Below are 22,232 nucleotides of genomic sequence, written 5' to 3'. Positions count from 1 at the left end.
ACAGGTCTGTAAAGCAAGGGAAAGCTGAAGTAAGACCATAAATAGTTGCAGTTTCACTTAGTGACCACTCTGCTTAGTGGTCACACTTAGTGGTCACACTTAGTGCCCACTCGGTCCTAATTGTGGTTGCTAAATGAGGACTACCTGTAGATAGATTTTCAGGTCTTTCAGGTGTTATATATGTGAAAATCACACCTTACCGAAAGAACGTCAAATACATCTATGCATTCCCAAGATGTTGATATACGAAATGTTAAACCCTTTCTTCAGTTCCTTTTATATATATAAAAAATTTCCCTTCTCACCTCCGTGGGTGGTGTGTGTCTTCCTCAATCCCAGCTCCTCCACCAGAGGCCTGGGAGTCTGAGGGTCCTGCGCAGGATCTTGGCTGCTCCGAGCACGGCACTCTTCTGGCCAGAGAGCTCTGAGGTTGCTCCTGGGGTCTGTTGGATCCCCTCTCCCAGCTTGGGAGTCACAGCCCCGAGTGCCCCTAGCACCCCCGGGACCCCTTTGGCCTTCCCGTTCCACATCCCCCCCAGTTCCTCCTTCAGGCCCTGGGATTCTCCAGCCTCTCCCCCTCCTTCTTCCCGATGTAGCTATCACTTCGCGCCACTACCTCTATCACCACCGCTGTCTTTTGGTCCTTGTCTATCCCTTTGAATAGTGTGAATTCAAATAATGCGACCATTTCGTGGGGTTTGTGAACCGCACTAATGGAGACCTACTTGTATCCCTTGCCTGCAACGCATTCCCCCCGGAACTGGTTTTTAACAGACCCCACTCCTCAGTTGCTCTCTGAGTGAGATGGGCAGTGAATAAAATAAATACATACATACATACATACTCCCAAAGATTTGGATATAACAGCCAAACAAAACCCACAAGGTTGATACCCTTCAAACTTAGTCTGTTGTGAGAATGAGGCTCTTTAGAGTTGAGCTGACCTCTTCAAGCACGTGGGGAAAGTCAGTTTCATTACTGATGCAGTAAAGTGATTTCACTTGGGGGGAAAGGCGTGTCCATTAAATCCGGATTTATGTCATCTCCATTTTTACATAACCGACATAAATGGCATATTATTTGTGGTAAAACCTCAGCTTAAAATCCAAGCTCTTGATTGAATCAGCATTAGTCTATTATATGGGGATGATGCAGTCTGGACAAAAAAATTGGTCTGTTGTATCAGAGGCCTGCCAAAAGGAGGTCTGTTAAATTAAGAAATCTGCTGTATTGGTTTTTCATCATGGTGAAGAGGCTATCCAGAAGCCCACTGCCACTGAAAACCTTATTACGTTTTTATTTCAGACTTTGTCTGAAGAAGTATGTCAGATTTCCCTTCCCCAACATTTAAGCCATGCGTAACACAAGTACCGTGTATATTTGTGGATAAGCCAAGAATCTTAGGTGCCAAAATGCACCAAAAATTGGGTTCAGCTTATCCACAGATGGGCTTATCCATGAGTATATACGGTAATACTTTTTTAAAGTGCCCATATATCCTGATTATGAGTATATACGGGATAAAGTATTACTTTATAAAATGCCATGAAAAATTAGGGTTGGCTTCTCCACAGGAGGCACACTTTTCATGGTATTTTGGTTAAAAATTCGAGGGTCGGTTTATCCGCGGATGGGCTTATCTGCAAGTGTATACAGTAGTGTGTTCTTGCAACTTGAAGTTTTGGCTCGATCCCCTACCCTGGTGTAGAGGGAAGAGGGAATGGCCTTGAAGGACAGGAGGAAGAGCCGCCAGCAAAACAACGGCTAGGTAAAAGAAATTTGAGTCCCGGGCAGAAATGTAATTTGAGAAAGCGTCTCTCGTTTGACCCTCCATAGTTCTCAAGAAGATAAAGAGGGAGGGGGAAGTGCATTCAGACTTGCAAGATGCTGTTACTATAGCTTTACAATAAAAGTAGTACTGACCTACACGGCATTGGCTTCCTGGCCTGTTCTACCTTGAAGTGCTGACACCTGGCTATAGTTTCACGGAGGGATCCGAATATCTAACCCAGTGTTTCTCAACCTTGGCTGCTTGAAGATGGGTGGACTTCAACTCCCAGAATTCCCCAGCCAGCCTTGGGAGTTGAAGTCCACCCATCTTCAAGCGGCCAAGGTTGAGAAACACTGATCTAACCAACATAGGATGATGCCAAATCCAAGTCTCCTTCTCTCTTTCATCCCTACACTCTTCCTTCCCAGTACCTAAATTCCACCTTGGCATTCTCAGGCAGCAAATCTCCCACAGACAATCCCAAACTTGCTGGCCCCCAACCCGGCCGGGCCACAGCGTCCCTTGCCTTGGTTGCCGACCTCTCGCAGAAGGAAGCCCCTGGGCACATTCAGTCTGCTTTCCTTGGCTCTCTGCCTTCTTGCAAAGTGCTCAGCTCACAGGGTTGTGGGGGAGACGCCAAGGCTGAGGTGAGAAAGCGAGAGTGGAGGACGACTAAATATCTCCAGCAAAGGAGCAGACAGGAAGGGAAACCTCAGGGCAATAACTCATTGTCTCAGGAAGCCAGAAAGGGGCAGACCCTCCCTTTGTGCGCCGGCTGCAGGAGATGGTTTGACCTCTTGACGGCAGCCGATGGGTTCCTTCTCCGCTCGGGCTGGGATGGATCCGGTGAACCCCGAGTGGATTTGTCTTCTCTTCCCGTGCAAGAAAATAATTCATTTTTCCCAGGGCTGGCAACAAAAAAAAAAGTGGGGGGTGGGGGGAGGAAAAAAAACAAACCAGCCACTCAAAGTCAGAGACATCTTTCTCCCGAGGAAATGAATCGACACACCGCTCTTTGCAGACCATCCAAGAGAAAAGTGGAAAGGCAGAAGGAAAGGAAGGATTTCGAAGCCAGTTCGAGAGGCCAGTTTCCCAACTGGGAACTGGCACCGTCGGGAGACCCCAGCCCATCTTCCCTGCTCTCCAAGTTGCACGCTACCCCTCACTGTGCAACGGGAAGATTTGTGGGTTTGACACAGGCTGCGTTCACACAGCGTGCTTAACAGGTCCTGAGTTCACCCAATACATGGACTCACAAACTAACCAACGGGCTCAGCTGCAAAAAGGCTAACCCACCTTAACCCTTGCCGAGGTCGGTGGGTTGTCTGAATGCAGCCGATAGGTCTGGAACCGAACGCGTTAAGCAGGTTGTGAGAATACAACCACTGAGTCAGTCCATCTCATGGCACCATAAGGAGTTTTCTTTATCTTGGCTTAGTCTATTACAGTGTTTCTCAACCTTGGCCGCTTGAAGATGGGTGGACTTCAACTCCCAGAATTCCCCAGCCAGTAGCTGGCTGGGGAATTCTGGGAGTTGAAGTCCACCCATCTTCAAGCGGCCAAGGTTGAGAAACACTGATGCAGTTTGTGTCTGCCTTGGTGCCTGTCGCAAGCAGTGCTTTCCCCTCTTATAGTATGCTGCAAGTGCACACTTCACTGCATCAAAACATGCAATGCTTTGTAAGTTTGGACTTTGCCCTTCCTCCTCTGCCCCTTCATGAAGACCCACACATGCCTGGAAGCCCCCTTTCCCTTGAACGGCACGGTCTCACCTGCAGTTTTTAAAGTGGAGGCCTTCAAGCAAACAGCAGGGAGAGACCCTCGTCTGTTGGCCCTCAGGTCTGGGAGGCGTGTGTGTGTTTGTGTGCTGTTGCCCAAGGCCCTGCTGGAGCCCAGGCAGATGGCCAGAGGTTACGGACATCCATCTTCTCCCTGCAGCTTGAATGAGAGAGTTGATGCTCTGTTCTGCAAGCCGGTGCTGTCCAGATGTGGGGGGAGGTCAGTTTTCCAGATTCCCCAGCTAGCAGCTCAGGTTAGTGGGAGGCTCCTCACCCCCCCCCCGACTTTTCCTACAAGTACTACTCATGTTGTAGGAGAGCTGTGTTAGTTCATGTAGCTAGAATGAGAAGAAAGCTGATAGCACCTTTTCACATTTACAACCCCCTCCTGAGCATAAACGCCACTTGCAAACCAGAATTCAAGGTACGCTCCAGTGTGTGCATTCGCATGGTTGGGTTCCTTCAGTGTGCTAAGCTGTGATCTGTTTAATTGGGGGTTGGACTAGAGGATCTCCAAGGTCCCTTCTAACCGTACAATTCTATGATTCTATAGGACATTGGTTTACCTGCTGGGGGATCAGTGGCCGTTCACTGAAGTCAAGGGCAACCCTGAGTCAGAGGACAGTGACAAAACCAGAGCAGGGAGAGAATATTAACATGGTTGATGGGACCTTTCTAGAGTACAGGCCATTTCCAGGCAGTTTCCAAAGAGGTAACGTAGGGAAGGGCAGAAGGCTGGTTCAGAAGCAGGACTGTCCGCAGGCTACGCTCAGTACTGCAATGAGCATGAAATACCGGTGGGGCTGTTGTGGCCACCATCTTGACACCTTGCAGACCCCCGTTCGGAAGGTGATCAAGGTGGAGAGGAAGAATCCGCTTTTTCTAGGCGATGAAAGCGTCCTTGAGTGGGAAACAGGTCACTCTGCATAAGCACTTGTTGCCTTGGCCTTGCTCAAAGACCTTTGCCGGACTTTTTAAAAACCTTTCCTTTCTTGTTTAGCAAAGCTTCAGCAAAGACAAGAGGAGCATCAGAAGCGAGCTGGGGGCAGAAGGCGGGGAATTGGGGCGAGGGGGCCAAAAGAGAAACCCTACCCTTGGTTGAGCGAAGCACAGGAGAGTTCCCACCGTACCACATGAAAGCACTTCACGGCTCCTTCTGCCAAACGGCGCCTTTTAGCCGGTTGGAGAGAAAAAGAGCTTGTTCTGGGAATACGGAACAGGAAGCTCTACCTTTGCATTTAACGACAGGCCTCATGAGGGCTAGCCACTTAATTATTTTCATCTGGAAACCGGGCTTCCCAGGAAATGGCCTACGGTTGAACGAACTCTCTCCACAGCTTCATCAGACGGGGAGTTCGGCTGCCCGACCTTTTCCGGCTCCGTTCAAATCTGGCTCCCCCCCGCCCCCCCAAATGTGTTTGCTAAGGTGTCTCATCAACAGGGACACCCTACTGGGCTGAGGCTGGGCAATGCAAGGAAAGGCCTGAGCTTTCTGACAACCAGCGTGACGGATAAGCTAGAAGTGTGTATTCAGGTGCAGCGGCTTCAGGCATGTGGGTACCATCTGACCGGGAAGAGGCCTACGGGGAAAGGGAGAGGAAGCGAGGGCCAGTCATCTCGCAGGATTTCGGCAGCTGTGCCGAGAGCCTCCCCATCCTGCCCTGGTTAGGCTTGAGGTAGGGAGGAAAGCCTCACTTCTGCGCCTTTAAAGATGGATCTTCCTAGTTCCCCCCACCCCTTTTTATTAAGCAAGAAAACAGCCACATCCTTGGCTCCTGGGCTTTAATGGGTCCTATTCCCTTGCTGATCATAGGACCCGTTAAAGCAGCCTTTCTCAACCTTTTGACCCTGGACAACCCTTGAAATATTTTTCAGGCCTTGGGGAACCCCTGCCCATTCAGGCTCAGATATAGCCCAGAAGTTATAAAATGATTACATTCGTTTCATGGGTAGCCCTGTATAGATGCATTAACGGTGCTCTTAAACTAAAAATAAATAATGAAGCTTACCTCTTTCATGTGAAGTTGCCTGAATTTGAAATAATTTTTTAAATAAATTGTGATCTCCCAGGGAACCCCTAGGGACCTCTCGTGGAACCTGAGGGTGCCACGGAATCCTGGTTGAGAAACCCTGCATTAAAGTACAAACGTCAAATCTTCTGAGGTCGCATACAAATTAGCAAAGCATAGGATTGGAATGAATGTTTCTTTATCCAACTGACTCCAATTAACTTTGTCAGTGCTAGAAAGGATGCAAAGAGAAATTTTAAAACACTCCCCGAGCAGGCAGGACGTGAACCTGGCTGGAAGGAGATTTAGAACAGAGGGGGGAAAAGGACTTTTCCACCCAGTGCAGAATTAACCTGAGTGAAATGTGGTCTTCTAACTTGGATGGGCCAACAAAGGGACAGGTTTGAAGGATATTTGAAAACTCCCCATCACCTCTGGCAGAGGGACCGCCTGCCTCCAGATGCCAGTTCAAGGATTGGTTGTGAATATAGAGACAGTCAGAAAAGAACCTAACCAAACCACCATGAAGCTATAATGCACTTTGGCTGGGATTTGGCCGAAATTGCATCAGCATTCCAGAAAACTTGGAAGATTCTCCTTTTCACATGCTGATGGGGACCAGGAACCATGTTTTAGTAATGTTATGCTGGTTCCAGTGGGTTGAATTTTCCTTTACAGCTTGCTTATTACCTGCAATAATTGGTGATTGGCAGGGTCCAGGAAGAGGGCCTTCTCTGTCGTGGCCCCACCCTTTGGAACACTCTTCCCCCAGTGAGGCAGGCCCCCACACACCCGGCCTTCCGAAAGGGAGTGGAGACCTGGCTCTGCCATCTCGTCTGGGGTGGGGCGTGGGTGGGTAATCAATTGTTAGGGTGGTTAGCCCCTTGAAGAGGTCCCGAGGAATTATATGTATTTAAATTAAGATCTTTGGCTTGGCCATCTTGGATTTTCTATTTCTATTTATGTTTTTTTGAAGAATTTTGCTTTTATTGTATTTTAATCTGTAGTTCTTTTAATTTTATTGTAAACCACCCAGAGTTGCTCTTATTGAGATGGGCAGTGACGAAAGAGGAAAGAGAAATAAATAAATAAATAATAACCGCTTTGATTATTAATTGCCCTGAATCTGTTGCTTGGGGCCGTCTCAATCTCCGGCAAATGAAACCACCCTCATCTTGGATTCCTCAAGGTGCATGAGTCTTCCACCACCTTTAACTGGGCATCTCCGTTGGCAAACTTTTGTGGGCATCTGGGATCAGAGGCACGAACAGTAGCCAGGGAAAGTTGAGCGGGGTCTCTGCAGGGTAAAGATCAGGCCGGGATCCCCCTCCCTGGCTGGCCGTGGACGGTTTGCAACCTCCACCTCGCAGGGATCTTTTATCCGGGTGGTGATCCTTAAGTGTAAGTAAATAAACAGAAAGCAGATGGAAAAGCACCAGCCGTGCGGCTGTTCCCAGCTCCCGGGGGTCTCGTTACCCCCCTTGTAACCAAGACAAATGGATTCCAGACCCTGCCGTGTTAAACGCCGGCCACATGTGTCCACCCCAGGATGCTGCCTTGCTGACCTCCCAGCCCCAGTGGAAAGCGCTTTGCCCTTCCTGGGAGTGGAGAGGGGCTTGTGCGATCCCCCCACCCCGCCCCACCCAGCACCCAGCCCGGTGGCCTCTTTTACGAGGCTGTGTTGCCCTTTGGGTTAGTTCCCCAAAGTCTTTGATGGCTGATGTCAGATACCAACACTGCAGTGGGGGCAAGACCTCTTGCAGAAGGGCCCTACAACTGTTCATGCCGAGCTCCCCCGGAGCAGGGAACAGGAGGGGGGATGGGGGAGGTTGCCAGGTCATGCTTTCCTTCCTCCCCCCCACCCCAGAAAGGGGTATTTTCTTTTCCTGGCCTGATGAGTCGAAGGACATCACTTATGGTTAGACTGGTGGGTGTTCCGTAACTCCCCAAGCATCCCACCCAGAATGCAGGTACCGCTGTTTTCAAGCAACTGGCTTAACCTCGTTACAGAATTGTCCCTGTTTTCTGGGTTTGAATCATGCAGTGGTTCTTCAACTGGGGGGGGGGTAATTAATTTGGGCATATTCTGGGGGTAATGGAGCAATTTATAATTGCTGGTTTGGGTGGTAAGGATCCAGTGCTGAGATGTTTGTGTAAAACAACAGGATTTTGTTTTGTTTTTTTGGTGGGGGCGTGGATAATAACATTAACTGGGACCGGGGAAAGGGGTGATTGGGTCAAAACGGTTTGAGAAACACTGGCCTAATGGATTGAACCAGAAGCCAAGCAAACGGACACGGTCAGGCATCAAAAAAATAAATGCAGGGGCCATGCAATCCTGTTTAAAACTAACCCAGCATGGCATGTTACACAAATACAGCCGCTAGGCTTTTAACCGGCCTGCTTAGGTGTATCGTGCAAGCTGGCAATACATTCAGCTTTTTCAAAGTTTCCAGTCCCTAGGGATGTGAACGTTGCTGCCAATGGGGCTTTGCGTCCTGGGGCAATTTCACAGGGATTGTCTGTCCACGGATTCCAAAGGGGGGCTAAAAACAGAAGTGAGTGTTGTTTTCATGCTGAAGGTAATTCAATGAGAGGGTTGCCGCCAGCTCCCTTCTGTTCAAGCTTTGAATATTTCTGCCAAAGGCAGATTAAATGACACAACGCCAAAAGTCAAGGGACCTTACGCACACTTTCTTGATTTGCAAAACCAGCTTCACAAAAACCCCTCCCCCAGAATTTAGATTATCTCGCCGCCTGAATTACTTTAAACGCAGCAACACCCAGTTGCTGTCGCCTCAAGGACAGTTACAGGCAGTGCCTTATGGAAAAATGGTCAGAGGAGTGGTGAAACTTCCCTTCCCTGGATATTCTAAGGGGAAACTGCACCTTGTCTGTTGGGGATGCTTTAATTGGGACCCTGTGTTGAACCAGGGGTATACTGGATAGCCTCAAGAGCCCCTTCCACCTGTAAGGTGCTTGGATTCTCCTGTTGCTGCTTTTTAAATTAGTTCTCAGAGAGAAGGGGCTTTCAAAATGTCACCCCGTTGCAGTGGCATTTATTCCATGACAAACTTGGATTTAATGAGTGTGTTTATATACTGGTGGTCTTCCAGGGTTTAAGCATCCAGCGGTCTGCAGCCTCCGTGGCATCCCCATTTTCCATTTAATCCCAAATGAAGGTTTTTAGAGTGCTAAGTGAGCAGCCAAGAGGTTGAGGGAAAGATGCACACAGCAAATCGACCACATCAAGAGTCGCACCTTCTTTCCCTGCCTTCAGGGAGGCTTACAAGTTCACCACCACCCTGAGAAAAATTTGAAATAAATTCTCCAGCCTCCAAGAGAATATGGTAGGAAAAAAGAAGTTGCTTTTACACAGGAGGGAAATTGCAGAGCTGATCCTGATACAGCATCAGTTGTAGAAGAGACAGACTTTTTTTAGGGCAGGCATCTTTTAACCCCCTAAATTCAGGTGTTCCACCTGTATGGAAGTGACACGCCTGTATTGTGTGAAACTTAAACTCTATGTTGGGTCAAAGAGCAGGATGGGCAGAAACAAACAAGGATAGCTATGAAGCACCCACTCCCTAACCCCCCCGCCCCCGCCAACCAGATCTGTCCTAACAGCCAGGAACCACGCTGAGACAAGGAGTAGGTCTCTAGTGTTTTATTATTGCTACATTAGACAGAAAATCCTGACAAACTGAAGAAGCGTGGGAAAAACCCAGACGGATAAACCCCAAAGTTAAGGAGGGTCTGATCTGTGTCTCCTTGAATGGCTGCTCAACTCCTCAGTGCTACGCATGCGTTTCCCCCCCTGGATAGGGCCCCCTCCTGCTCACCATCAGTGCTCAGGACAAGATCTCTCCCACCAACAGGATAAAGATGCAATGAATTCAGCCATCTTCCCCTACTGTCTGCGTCCACCCCTCCTGCACCTGGTATTCAAAGTTATACTGCCCTTGGATATGGAGGCTCCACTGAACCATGCATCCTAATCGCTTTTGACAGAACTCTAATTTGTCATGAACTATCTCATTTCCTTTAAAGGCAGCTCAGCTTACAAACTCCAGAAACTCTGATTTGGGGAGGGAGGGAGGGAGGGGAAGGACAGTTCCCCCACCGTCATCTTTACAGCCCAGTAACTTAGGGACGGTCCCTCCTGAGCCTCTTGCCCCACCCACTATGCAGCTGCGGGCTATGCCGTCTCTTATCTGACTGTTCTCTAGGCAGCGTCTCTTGGCCCAGTCTCCCAAGGTCATTCCCACATGCCGCTACAATTACCGCTAGTTGATCCATAAATTTATCTAATCCTCAGGTCATCTGTGCTGGAGACCATATTGCACTGGTATCTCTATGCACCCTTTCAGTACAGCAAGATACTCCAACAGGGAAGGCCACTGGGGGGTATCTGCAGGGAGAGGGAAAGGGCACTGGCTGGTGGTATTAATCTTGGGTGTGCGTGTGTGCGCTCCTGTCAGTCTGCCCACCTGTCTCCCCTCTCCTAGCCTGACCTGGAAGGGCTCTGAGGACCCCCAACTGACAAATGACCTCAGCTGCCCCCAACCCATTCGTTCCAGGAGAGAACAAAGGTCTTTGTGGGATCCATTCTTCTTCTTCTTAATCTGGTAGGAACATGGGGAGATTTCCTCCAAAGACAGGCGTGTAATCTTTCCCAGGTTTGCTCCTACCAGGAGCTGAATTAGCCAACATCCATTCCATTCCAGGCCAGGCCAGCAAAACCAGACCAAGATCTTGAGTCCCACGGTTGCAACAAGCTGTGCTCGGTTTGAAGGCTGTCAGTGAATTGGAGGTTCATAAGACCTGCTGATGAACCAAATTCGTATTCTGGGTTCAGCACATCCTATAAGCTAACGAAAAAGGCTGGTTCCTGATCAGCCCATTTTCAGCCTTTGCACGATATGCTGAACCCAACAAGCTGGGTTTGTGCAAGGAAGGAGATGAACGCTATCCAGACTTAGCATATTGTACTTCCCTTGACCGGATGCTGTGGCTTTGAAATTTGACCACTCTAGAACTAAAGTGTTAAGGGGGAAAAAAATGGGGGGGGGCGGGGGGGACAGAGTTTTATTTATTGAAGTTGGCAAATCCCCTCTCTGAAAACTTGGCTGATGCATTTGCAGAACACTGATCGTTACCTGAAGCATCACTCCCCAGGGCAGGACTCAAAATTGTGGGTGAAAACTGCTGAGAAGCCAGTTCTCATTCTCTCTCCCCCTAGCCTACCTCAAAGGGCTGTTGTTAAGGTTAGGGTTAGGGTTGAACTGCTACTGGTGGGAAAGCAGGACATTCGTGTAAGAAAAATCTCAGCAGCAGCAGCAGCCGCAGCAGGAGAAGAATCTGGCCCACCTGAGCCGCTCTTGAAAGAGGAGGAGGATCACACCTGGTTTGTGTATGGATGGAAGACCACTAGGAAATCCCAAGGACTAGGAAGTTGAAAAAAACAACTGCCGAAAAGGCAAACTCTGGTTCTGTACTCTTGCCAAGAAAGCTGCCTGGCCTTGTCCGTGGAGTTACCCACAATCCAACTGGAGACGGGACTTTATCTACAAGAAGTGGATGCAGCAACCCTTGGAGATGCCCAGAAGCTGCTGTTTCCCCTTTGCTGACGCAGCCTTGGCCTCTGTTTGGGGAGGGTCCCCCGGCTAAAATGTCGTTTGCAGGCGATTCCCGCTGCAGGCCGTCCGGGAGACCCCTCCCTGGTCTCCGCGAGAGGAAACTTTAAGGCACGCCACAATTCCTTAGGCAAATTTATCATCCTCCAGGGAGGAGCGGCCGGGGGTCTTCCCCCCATGAGTGCCCGCAATGTTTCCTCTGCGGGGCAGGACGCTTTGATGCCGCACGGCCAGGCCCGCGGCCTCGGCCCTTCAAAGGGAAGGAGCCGAGCCGTCTCCCCTCCTTCTCTTCCGCTTTGGCGACTGTGCAGAGGAAGTGGCTAATTCTCGGCATTTGCTTGGGGAAACGGCTGGGCCAGCACAAGTTTTGGGGCCTTTCTTGAGGGCCGGGATTTGCAACATGGCGCCCATGAGCCCGTGGGCAGCTCTTCTGCTGCTTGTCCCCTTCTGTCTCAGGAAAATTTACAAGGACTCTGCTCGTTTTGGGATTTTTTTCCTCCTCCTAGCACTGTGCTCAGAAGCCTGGAGTTAAAGCCTGGATTAAACCAACCAGCCTAGTTCAGTCCTCAGGCTGGGCCACGCTTTAGGTGAGTAAACCTTAATAAAGCATGGTTTCCATTTGGATTAAGACACCTCCCCTTAATTATACTGTAACTCACGTGCCAGATTCAGACGTCCCGCTAGAACCAGCACAAGCGTCCCTCCATCATAGAAAGATGCTCGTTGGCAGTTTTCACACAGAAGGCTGTGTTGCACACATTGCGCTAAGTCATAATATTTAACTATGAATTAAAGCTGATTTTTCTCCTGCTGCAATTCAACAGACTCTCACTGGCAGCCTGCGTAGGTATGGTTTGCTTAGCTTTGGCTTAGCCCAGGCTGTAAACTTAGCCAAGCTTATTCAGTAAACCAAAGTTAAGCAAAGCGTCTGAATTCACTGATACAGATAGTCCTTGCTTAATGACCACAACGGAGACTGGAATTTTGGTTGATAAGCAAAGTGGTCAATAAGCGACTCTGACCCGATTTTACGACCTTTTTGGGGGTGGTTATTAAGTGAATCACAACGGGCATTAAGCGAACCATGAAGTTGTTCAGCGGATCATGCAGTTCCCCATTGATTTTGCTTGCCAGAAGCCAGCTGGGAAGGCCAAAAATGGCGATTGTGTGACCACAGGACACTGCAACGGTTGTAAGTGTGAGAACCAGCACCGTCGTAAGTCTGAACCATCACTAAACAAATGGTTGTTAAGTGAGGACTACTTGTATTGCTAAGTAACTCTCACTGGGCTTCTCCAAAGCATGCCAAGGCAATGGTTGCATTCCCATGTTCATCCACCATGTACCCAAGCTTGCTTTAGCCCACTTTAGCGTGTTCTGTGAAAAGCAAGTTGTTTCTTTTGTCCTGGAGAAGGTATACTAAAATCCCAGAATTGGTGTCCTTGTTTGGCTAAAACCATTCTAGCAAAGGCTGGGCTGTTGCACCAACTTCCTCTCTGTAGAGGAAGCCTGGAGGAGCCAGCTTGTCAAGCATGCCATGCAAATGCAGTGGCAACACAGGTTGTTTCGCTCTGGCTTAGCACACTGTGTGAACCCAGCCACTGTAGATGACAAACAGTGATTTATGGCTTCCTCAGACAGGCCCACCTGGCTCAGCAGGAAGCATGAAGCCAGCCAGCCTTTGGATCCTGGCTTGATCTGCCTCAAAGGAGTGGCAGGGTGTGGAGCAAGGCACGTGCCTCTTGCCATCGCCACAAAGTGCACTGCTGGCATTGCCTGCGCGATGACATCAGGGCACCCGTGACATCAGCATGCCACCTTCTGGGGCTCCGACCCCTGGCGCTCCACTCGTCAGTCCAACATCGTCATGCGAGGAGGGGTCACGTTTTTTAAGGCCAATTGCCCAAAGGTGGTGGTGAACTCCGAGTTCAGAGCCAGGCGTTTGGAACTGGAACGGGGAAGCGCCTGCTGCCGATTTTCTGTCTTGGCAGGGAGGCAGCGCCATCTGCTGCCTGCACTGGGCTCATCCACCTACATTCAAACATTTTGTGGGGTCCCAAAGAGACACCTTCCGTGCCGGAGAGCCCAGTCTTCCCCGTCACGCCATCTTCTGCTTTGAACCCTGGATCTCCTCCCAAAACAACCCTTTGCCAGCATTAACTTGGGGGGTCAATGCTCCCAAAAGGCTCCTCCCTTTGAGGGAGGCTTATGGTGACCCTCCCATTCCCTGGCTGTTGAACATGATGCGCATCCACCCAGAGGTCATTCGTGGATCCAAAGCACTGTGTTTGGTGTGCAAAGGTGGCCTCCCTCCCACCAACTTTTCTGCTTGGCTGGGTTTGTGCAACACACACACCTGGGGCTGGTCAAGCTGTGCACCACACTCATCTTGGCCAGGACTGGCCTCGGTTAGTGTTATTACTGAGCATACAGCACATACCAGCCATTTTGTTAGGTGGGGGTTCCAGATCAGGGGCAGACCCCCTAATTACAAAAGTAAGCATACATCTCACATCACACCATTTCATCCCAACTACAGGTAGTCCTCAACTTACAAACATTCGTTTAGTAACTGTTCAAAGTTACAATGGCACTGAGAAAAGTGACTTTTGACCGGTCCTTGAACTTATGACTGTCACAGCCATGGGGAACTGCATGATTTGGTTAACAACCACTGCACAAAATGTCATAAAATCAAGTGTGGTCATGTGATGCCTTGCTTAATGACCACACCACTTAACAACAAATTTTATGGTCCCTATTATGGTCATAAGTCAAGGGCATTATTTTTACAGCGTGGGCATTATTGGCTGAGTAGTAATGCATTCTCTAAATATTACAGCAGGGAGGGGGGAGACTGGAAGAAAAATCTGGGCTTCCTCTGTAAACAAAGACTGTATTTGATAAGTTCTGCTGAAGCTGTTATTTATTTTATTTTAGCTACAACGCCTCGCAGACTGATGGGTGGTCTTTGCTGAAGCAGCTTTCTGACCTTTTGCTGGCTTTGGGGGGCTGATTTTGAGCACAGGGGTGCTAGGGGGAGAAATTCTGAAGGGGGCACCTCCAAAACATCCCTGTTGCCCTGACCAGTACATGTGGAAGCCCTGTGCTTACTCCATCATTCCAGAAATCGACATTATCCCCAAGTTTGCAAACCCACAAAATAAACAGAGTCAGCAAGTCTGGAAATAGTTTAAAATATTTCCAAGTTTTTTCCCCCAAACATCTTGGAGTTGACATACATCCAAAAGACACCTGAGATTAAACCGTGTATTTTGGAGTGGCTTCCAAGTACTCTTGGTGCCGTGGTGTCAACCCTGAGAATGCCTTGTATTCTGAGCTCCTCCCTTGCAAACCTCCTTCCTGCGCGCTGATAGCTTCTTAGATTTAAACCCCAGATTTCCTTGGGGAACTCAGCAGGTAAACACAATGGTCCCTTCTCCATTTTCCCCCAAGAAGAAGCCTGCGAGGTAGATTGGGCTCAGCAGGTGACTGGCCCAACGTCACCCCTGAGGGTCATGGTTGAGGCTGGGGCTGACCAAGAGCTCCTAAATCTGGGCTTGAAAAATTCAGATGACCTCTAGATGGCAGCAGAGAGTCAAAGTTTCTCTGTACCTCTTTGCTGCCATCTGGTGTTTGTTGCCGTGCAGTGCAATGTCCTCTGATTCTCCACTCTTGCAGGCAGCTCATAGCCTTCCCCAACCCTGTGCCTTTCTGACCAGGTTGGGCTATAACTCCCATCTTCCCCAGCCCCCAGGGCCACACAAGGAAGACCATTCTACTCATGCGACTTAACACAAATGCCAGCTTAGCCCTTTCTCATCTCAGTTCACAACCAAGCAGGAACCAGACCCCTATAAATTGGGTAGGTCATACACGCTCACTGGTCAAGGCTCTTATAGGCTGGGCCATCCTATATCCAACAGAGATACAAAGGGACCAAATCAGAGCGCTAGTCCTCATTGTTGAATGTCTGGCAAAGGAGAAAAAGACCAATCCTTGCCTCCAGCTCACTTCCAAGCTTCAGATGGGCCAAGGATGCTCTGGAATTGGGGGGCCAGGAAAAAGCACCTGTCTATCGCAAATCAGGGAGAGAAGAGCCCAGGTAGGTACGGAGGTCACTGAGGGTCGACCGGATGATTTTAGCTGGAATGGTCTCCTTGTTCAGACACTTGTACGCTGCAAAACGGTGACAGCCTCCAAATGAATAGAAGTAATCTCCCCCTTCTCTGCCTTTGATCCAAAGAACATCAATTGGGGGGACCAGGTCAGGTTGCTCCTAAAAAAAAAAAAGGGAGGGAGGGAAGACAAGAGATGAGTTTAGCCTGAATGAATGAATGAAATGGTATGTGGGAATGACCTTGGGAGACGGGGTGAAGAGATGCTGCCAAGGGAATGGTCAGATAAGAGGGAGTGGAGCCCACAGCTGCATAATGGGAAGGGAAAGAGGCTCAGAAGGGACCCTCCCTAGTTTCTTGGGCTGTAAAGGAGACAGTGGGAAGATTTGCACTTTCAGCCTTGCAAGATGCTGTCAATGTAGCTTTCCAATAAAGTAGAATTAGCTCATCTAGCCGTGATTCCTGTCTGGTCTACCTGGTAAGGCTGGCAATAAGGGATATTCTGGATATTATGTCCAGGCTGAATGCACGCCACAGGCTTAACTGGATCAATGGCCCATGTGTCACTGCCGCCCTGTGAGCTGCCCACAAACTGCCAGTTAGCTTTGAGCTGCGGTTCAAGGGGTCGGTAAACCCCTTTCATGGCAAAGGCCCTGGTAATTCCAGGGACTGCTTATCTCTGATAGTTTCTTTTCCCCCCCCATAAAACTCTATTAAATTTCAACAAAAGGCAAAATATGTTAAAAAACAGAAAAAAAAAGTTGAGAAGAAAAGATCAGAAAGAAAGCAAAATTAAGAGTGCAGAAAAGAAAAGGAATAGAAAAAGAATGGCTTCCGACTTTCTTTGGTCCAGATGCAAATATAAGAGACATTCACCTCTTACTCTAAAATTAACAATAGTCCGCAATATTTCTATAATCATAAGCAATTCTAGTCATCAAATCCCAAAATCAAAGTTTCATTTCTTTCAGTTTCAAGCAAAAAGTCCAAAAGTGGTTTCCAGGTAGCAACATAAGCTAGACAAAGACTTTTCTTCAATCCATGTAGTCAATTTCACAATCTCGCCACTCCCAGTGACTTCACTGTCCCTTCCTCCCCTGTGGGTATTTCTAAGTCCTTCCACCACCTCTGGACAATCTTTGATAGTTTCTGCCCGGCATTGCCAGTTACAGCATTTGTGGGTCGGATACCAGCGGACACTACTCCCTTCTCCCAGGACGGTTACGGTTAACACAGGTTTATTAATTAAGCCCGGATTCTTCTATGCCGGAGAGACCTCCTCGATCGGCCGTGGGGAGTGCCAAGCAACAGCAAGGAAAGTCCACCTTGGCATCTGCTCGGAAAATAGTGGCTTTTGCTGGGCAGGTTTTATAATCTTTCAGTCTCTACCACCAACCCCAGAGCTGCTTAGTTTAGGCATCAGCAAAGGAAGGTTATATACTAATGAGAACTAGCTCTATTGTTAAGTGTCTCTAGCAGGTATTGGGCAACTAATTAAGGCAAAAGCAAGAAATAATGATCTAACGTGGTGTACAGGTAGTCCTTGCTTAACAACCATTCATTTGGTGACAATTCGGACCTACGACGGTGCTGAAACCACTGACTTACGACCAGTCCTCACATTTATGACCGCCACTGCGTCCCCACAGTCACGTGATCACAATTTGGGCGCTTGGCAACCAGTTCATATTTGTGGCCATCGCAGTGTCCCGTGGTCGCAGGATCGCCATTTTCCCAGCTGGCTTCAGGCAAGCAAAATCAAGGGGGAACTGCACGGTTCGCTTAATGACCACATAGGTTGCTGAACGCCTGCAGTGATTCACGTAAAGACCGCCAGAAAAAGGTCATAAAATCAGGTCAGATTAGCTTAATGGCCACTTCACTTAGTAACCAAAATTCTGGTCCCAACAGTGGTCTTTAAGCGAGGACTACCTGTAATGGTGTGTGGGAAAGACCTTGGGAAAATGATGATCACGTGACCGTGGGGACACTGCGACAGTTGCAAGTGTGAGGACTGGTTGGTTGTAAGTTGTTTTTTAGCACCAGTGTAAATCCGAACCATCACTAAACAAATGGTTGTTAAGTGAGGACTACCTGTATTATGTTTAAATGGATTGTGTGAACCCAGCCACTGCTCCTTACAATGTTAGTAACTAGGTTCTGGTGGTGTATCTGCACTGATCCTTCTGGGATCCAAGATCAGCTTGGAAAGCTACCTTGCTTTGATGGGGGCAGCATCTCATCAGTCTTAGCCAAAGAGGTCAGAGCTGGCTAATTCTGGGATGGGAGGCCACCAGGAAATCTCAGAACTGTAGACTAGACTGGAGGGCAAGACAAGATCCGTAAGAAGGCAACAGCAAAGCTCATTCCATAATATTGCTAAGAAAATGACATGACCCTGTCTGGGAAGTCCCTGGCACTCAGGCTCAACTCGAACGGGAAACTGGGAACACAACCCTCAGATTTCCCAGCAGCCTTGGGCCCTGCTGGCTGGGGATCTGGGAGCTTAACCCCAAGGCTCCCTTGGGGACCCCAATGACACACCGTAATGGGAAGGAGGAATAACCTTGAGGAACAGGAGGAAAAGACGCCAGCCAGGCAACAGCCAGATAAAGGACACCCGAGTCTGGGGTAGAAATGCCGTTTGAGGAAGCCTCTCAGCCAGGACCCTCCTTAGTTCCCATGAGGATAAAGGGAGGGAGGGGAGAGCTCGTCCAGACCTGCCAGGTTCTGCTATTACTGCCTAAGCTTGTGTGTCTCTGGTGTCCAAGTATGGCCTACCTTGCAGGGCTGACCCCCACTTTCTACCGACAAGAGGTTGTGGAGTCTGAGAGAGGGAGAACTGTAGGAACTGTAGGAATACTGGAAAACACGGGGGCAGAAAAAGCAACGTGGGGAGACGGGAGGGAGAGTTAACAGGGCAAAGGGAAGCACCAAGGACAGTCAGAGACCCCCTTTCGCTTCCCAAGCCCAACCCACCGCGGGTGGCCGTCGCCCCCCACTACCGGGGTACTCCTGGGCGTCACGGCAGCGGAGGGACCCGCGCGGTCCGATTAACCCCAACCGTGGAACAGAAACCCGAGTCCCGTCCTGACGCAGGGTCGTGGGAACCGGCCCTACCTGGATGGTCCGCATGAGGCTCTCCACTTTACTCTCCTCCAGGACCGGCGGGATGGGCCTGATGATCACCCGCATGGGCACCTCGTGGATGGCGGAGATGTTGTCGGAATGGATGCTCCGGCTGCCTTCGTCTTGCATGGCCGCCCAGCGCCGCCACCGACCGCGATCACCGCTTGGCGCCCCTTCCCACCACCTCCGCGCCGCCCGTGCCACTCCGCGCATCCCTTGATGCTCCCGACACGCGTATTAAAGCCACGGGGAGGGCCGTTTGGGCCGGAGCGTACCACTCCCGGGACCCGGGGGGGGGGGCTGATGAGCCGCGCTGAGCGCTTCCCCAGCGCCTTCCGCGGATCCCTTTTCCAGCTTCAGCGCGGGGGCTCCATCTCGAGATGCAGCCCGGCGCTCCGCGGATAGAGCCGGCCGGCCGGAAAGGGCGTCCGGAGGCGCGGGACGGTTGAGTCCCCGCTCCCCTCGCGCTCCGCGTGGAACGAGCCGAGTCGGTGAGTCACACGCGCACATCTGCAACGCCTCTCCTGGGCTGGGCTTCCTCGGCTCCTTTTGCTGAGTCACGAGGAGGCAGCGAAAAACGGGGCAGCTGGAATCGGCCCCGGACCCTGTTGGCGACTCTGGGGAAAGGGGGTGTCCTCCGTGGAGCCCCAACTTGTGCAACGGAGGCAAAGATCCCGCATCTTTGCGAAAGCTTTGCAAAACTTCTGGGTCCTGGACGCTCTTGGGATCGCCAACCCCCCGCAGGAAGGCACAGGCGCTCTTGGCTTCGGGCTGGGCCCGTTTCAGACGGTTCCTCTTAACCTGAGTTTGTTTTTCTGGGGCGTCTTACGTAGCGCGAAATGTCATGAAGCCTGGGGATGATGGGAACTGTCGTCCAGGACATTTATCATGCCTGCATCTTAACTTTCTGTCATGTCCCAGGCAGCTCGCCCTTCCCAGCCTCCCCTCCCCAACTTATCCCCCTGTCTTGGGGCGTTTCTTGGTTCTATTTAAAGAGGGAAGAATGGATCTGTAGATCTCAAGGTGGAATCAAACTTTAGCTGCTAGTGGGAAGAAATATTTCAAGTGGGAGATAGGATGGAGATGCGCACACGCACACACACGCACACTATTTGCACAGGTGCTGCTTGGGGCATGAACCTAACATTCCACATTCTGTAAACTGCCCAGAGTCACTGGGAGTTGGGCAGCATATAAATTTAATAAATATCTGCACAGACCATGGAGGTATACATCTATTGGCACAGCCTGTCAGTTCAGTTCAGATAGGAAGCTGGGCTGGGGGTGGGTGGGGGACTAATTAATAAGCAACTTTGGGGGAGACATGAAGGAAGTCTTTCCCTCCACCCCCCTGTCCTCACAGCATTTCCCCAGGGGGCACAGGGGTCTTCCCTTTGAGGCTTACATCCCTGTACGGCCTTAACCATGCAGAGAATTTACAAGACTGGAAGGTCCCCTGGCCAGAAGGGTTAACAGCTTTAGCTCTGAAGCATGAAAAGGAGAGTTGGGGGGGCGGTGTTAGTATGAAAGGTAAAGCAGAACGGCTTAATTTTTGCAATCATCACTTAAAAGGCCCATTTTTACAGCTGCTGATCGCCTGCATTTTTAATCTAATTCAATCTGTTTTTCTGGGTTTGAACAACAGTGGTCAGAAATGTCGAGGTGGTGGCCATGATGATGTTATTGAAGCTGTGCCCATTTTTAATGTGCAACACACACAAAAACAGGTGGCACTTCAATCACATGGCGGTGCCACCATCTTCTGGCCACACCCTGTGGACACCCCTGCGTGGGATTTTACAGTAACTGAATGGCTCTTAAATCACACCCTGCTGCCAGGAAGACTCTGGTGACCAGGTTAAACTAATGTGAACACAACCATAGATCTCAGTGGGGCCCTTGATGCCATCTAGTCCAACCCCCTGTTTAGGGCAGGAATCTAAATTCAAGCCTTCCTGCCAGATAGATGTCTGTCCAGTCATCATGCAGCAAAGAGAACCTGTCTTTTCCCTTGCTCACTAGTTTCATGTTTTCCCTAGCATTTAATTGGAATCTTTCTGTAACTTATGCTCCTTATTCTGTGTCTCGGCTCTGGGAGGGATCTTAATCTTCTATGCTACATCCCTGCAGGACCTTGGAGAATGCACAACCTCACCAGTGCTGTGTTTTCAAACTCTGCTTTTCCAGCCTCATGACTGATGTGGCTGGTCACTTCTATAACTCCCCTGTTGCATTTTCCCCTCCTTGCCACAGAGCAGTTATTGCAAAACGCTTCCTCGTTTTTCACGCTTGAGTCAAGGGCCCCACCTCAATATTACAAGAGCTGAAATGAACTTAAAAATTCTGTTTTCTTTGATGGAAGGCCAGGCCTTGCAAGAGAGCGAAAGTGTTGTCTGTGTCTATTGTGGGAAGTCAGTATCGTTGAACCAAGCCCCGTATAGTTGGAGGCATTAAGGAGCTGGCTGGAAGCGGCTGCTTGCCATCGGAGACGAAGACTGGGGTCAGACCGGTCAGGAAGAGGACGGAAAAACTTCGTAATTGCTGTAGAGGAAACCTTTGGCTGGTTAGACCCAGGTCAGTCATGTAATGTCAGCTGAAGCAGCTCATTCATTTGTCAAGCTGAGCATCGGGAGCCGTCTGGAACATTCCCTTTCCTGCCCAGCTGTGGTGCATGAGAAAATGAGGAGGGGGGGGGCCTCTTCCAGTTTTTTTTTCTTTTTCCCCCTTCAATTTTCCATTCCCCCCCTTCCTACCCTCATCCTTACAGCGCCAACAATTTTGCCAATGGATATTGTATCTTGTGGTTTGTGAGCCCTGTCAGGCAGCTGTTGTTAAAGGCTCCACCACAACCATTTTCTGCAGCTTTGAAACCCTGTTGTCTGCTGTGGTTGAAGCTGACAGTGTCCTCTGGAGCGCCCTTCCCAGTGTTTAGCTGGATTTGTTGGATGTGGGCTGCAAACTTCTACCTCATCACAAGATGGCAGCAAAGAGAGGAGGCCAAAGCCACCAACTCTTTCCTGCCCCCTAGTGGCCAGTTGGAGCGTTGCGCTTAAGAGCCAGCACCCTAGCTGAGCCCTTTGAAAATGCAAAATTTCAGATCAGTTTTGTTAAAATGAAAAAAAAAAGTATTTGGTTCTGTCCCATCCAATTCTGTGCAAGTGACCCCCAGCACACCAGACCACATCAAACACATCTCTGAGCCAGAAGAAAGCCACATGTCCCTGCATCAGAGAGTGGATGAGGTAGTGTCAAAAGGGGCCAAAGACTCTTTTTCTCCTTTGGAATTTCTAACATTTAGCAAGTGGTTAGTCCTTGGATGGGAGACCACCAGGAAATCCCACAGGTGGAGCCTCGACAAGAAAGTTGGAAAACATTCCACAAGGTGAGCCACCTGGATGTCATTGGATGCTATGTGGACATGCCCAGGAAGTCACCAGAAATCAAGCTATAAGGGCATGTGTGAAAGACCTTGGGGGACGGGGTGAAGAGATGCTGCCAAGGGAATGGGCAGATAAGAGAGGGCATGGCCTGCAGCTGCATAATGGGCAGAGAAAGGCTCATAAGGGATTCTAGTTGCTTGGGCTGTAAAGGAGCTGGGAGAATTGTACTTTCAAGCTTGCAAGATTCTGTTAATGTAGCTTTACAGTAAAGAAGAATTAGCTCACCTAGCTGTGTTTCCTGTCTGGTTTGCCCAGCGAGGCCGACACAAGCTCAGCTCTGCCTTCTCACTTCTGCAGTCTAAAAGCATTTGCTTTTTCTGCACTAATAAAAGCTTGGGACCAGGTCTTGTT

General features: G+C 49.7%; 1 protein-coding gene across 1 annotated transcript; it reads right to left on the bottom strand.

Moving 5' to 3' along the window:
- Positions 1 to 14,423: 14,423 nt before the first annotated feature.
- SRXN1 (sulfiredoxin 1) lies at positions 14,424 to 18,669 on the bottom strand. Its single transcript, XM_063296866.1, has 2 exons — positions 18,433 to 18,669; positions 14,424 to 15,473 (listed from the first exon to the last, which is right to left on the bottom strand). Exons 1-2 carry the CDS (start codon positions 18,652 to 18,654, stop codon positions 15,270 to 15,272), a joined length of 426 nt encoding a protein of 141 aa, XP_063152936.1. The 5' UTR covers positions 18,655 to 18,669; the 3' UTR covers positions 14,424 to 15,269.
- Positions 18,670 to 22,232: the final 3,563 nt, after the last annotated feature.

The sequence above is a fragment of the Candoia aspera genome, chromosome 3 (assembly GCF_035149785.1).
Source record: "Candoia aspera isolate rCanAsp1 chromosome 3, rCanAsp1.hap2, whole genome shotgun sequence".
Taxonomy (NCBI): domain Eukaryota; kingdom Metazoa; phylum Chordata; class Lepidosauria; order Squamata; family Boidae; genus Candoia; species Candoia aspera.
The sequence above is the reverse complement of the archived record's forward strand: the minus strand, read 5'-3'. Positions and strand labels throughout refer to the sequence as shown.

What these genes read in the sequence shown, in the direction of transcription:
- SRXN1 (XM_063296866.1), bottom strand. Translation starts at nt 18,654, where the DNA reads ATGCGCGGAGTGGCACGGGCGGCGCGGAGGTGGTGGGAAGGGGCGCCA. An exon ending in GCCTCATGCGGACCATCCAG is followed by an intron (nt 15,474 to 18,432) that starts GTAGGGCCGGTT and finishes TTTTTTTTTTAG; the next exon opens with GAGCAACCTGACCTGGTCCC.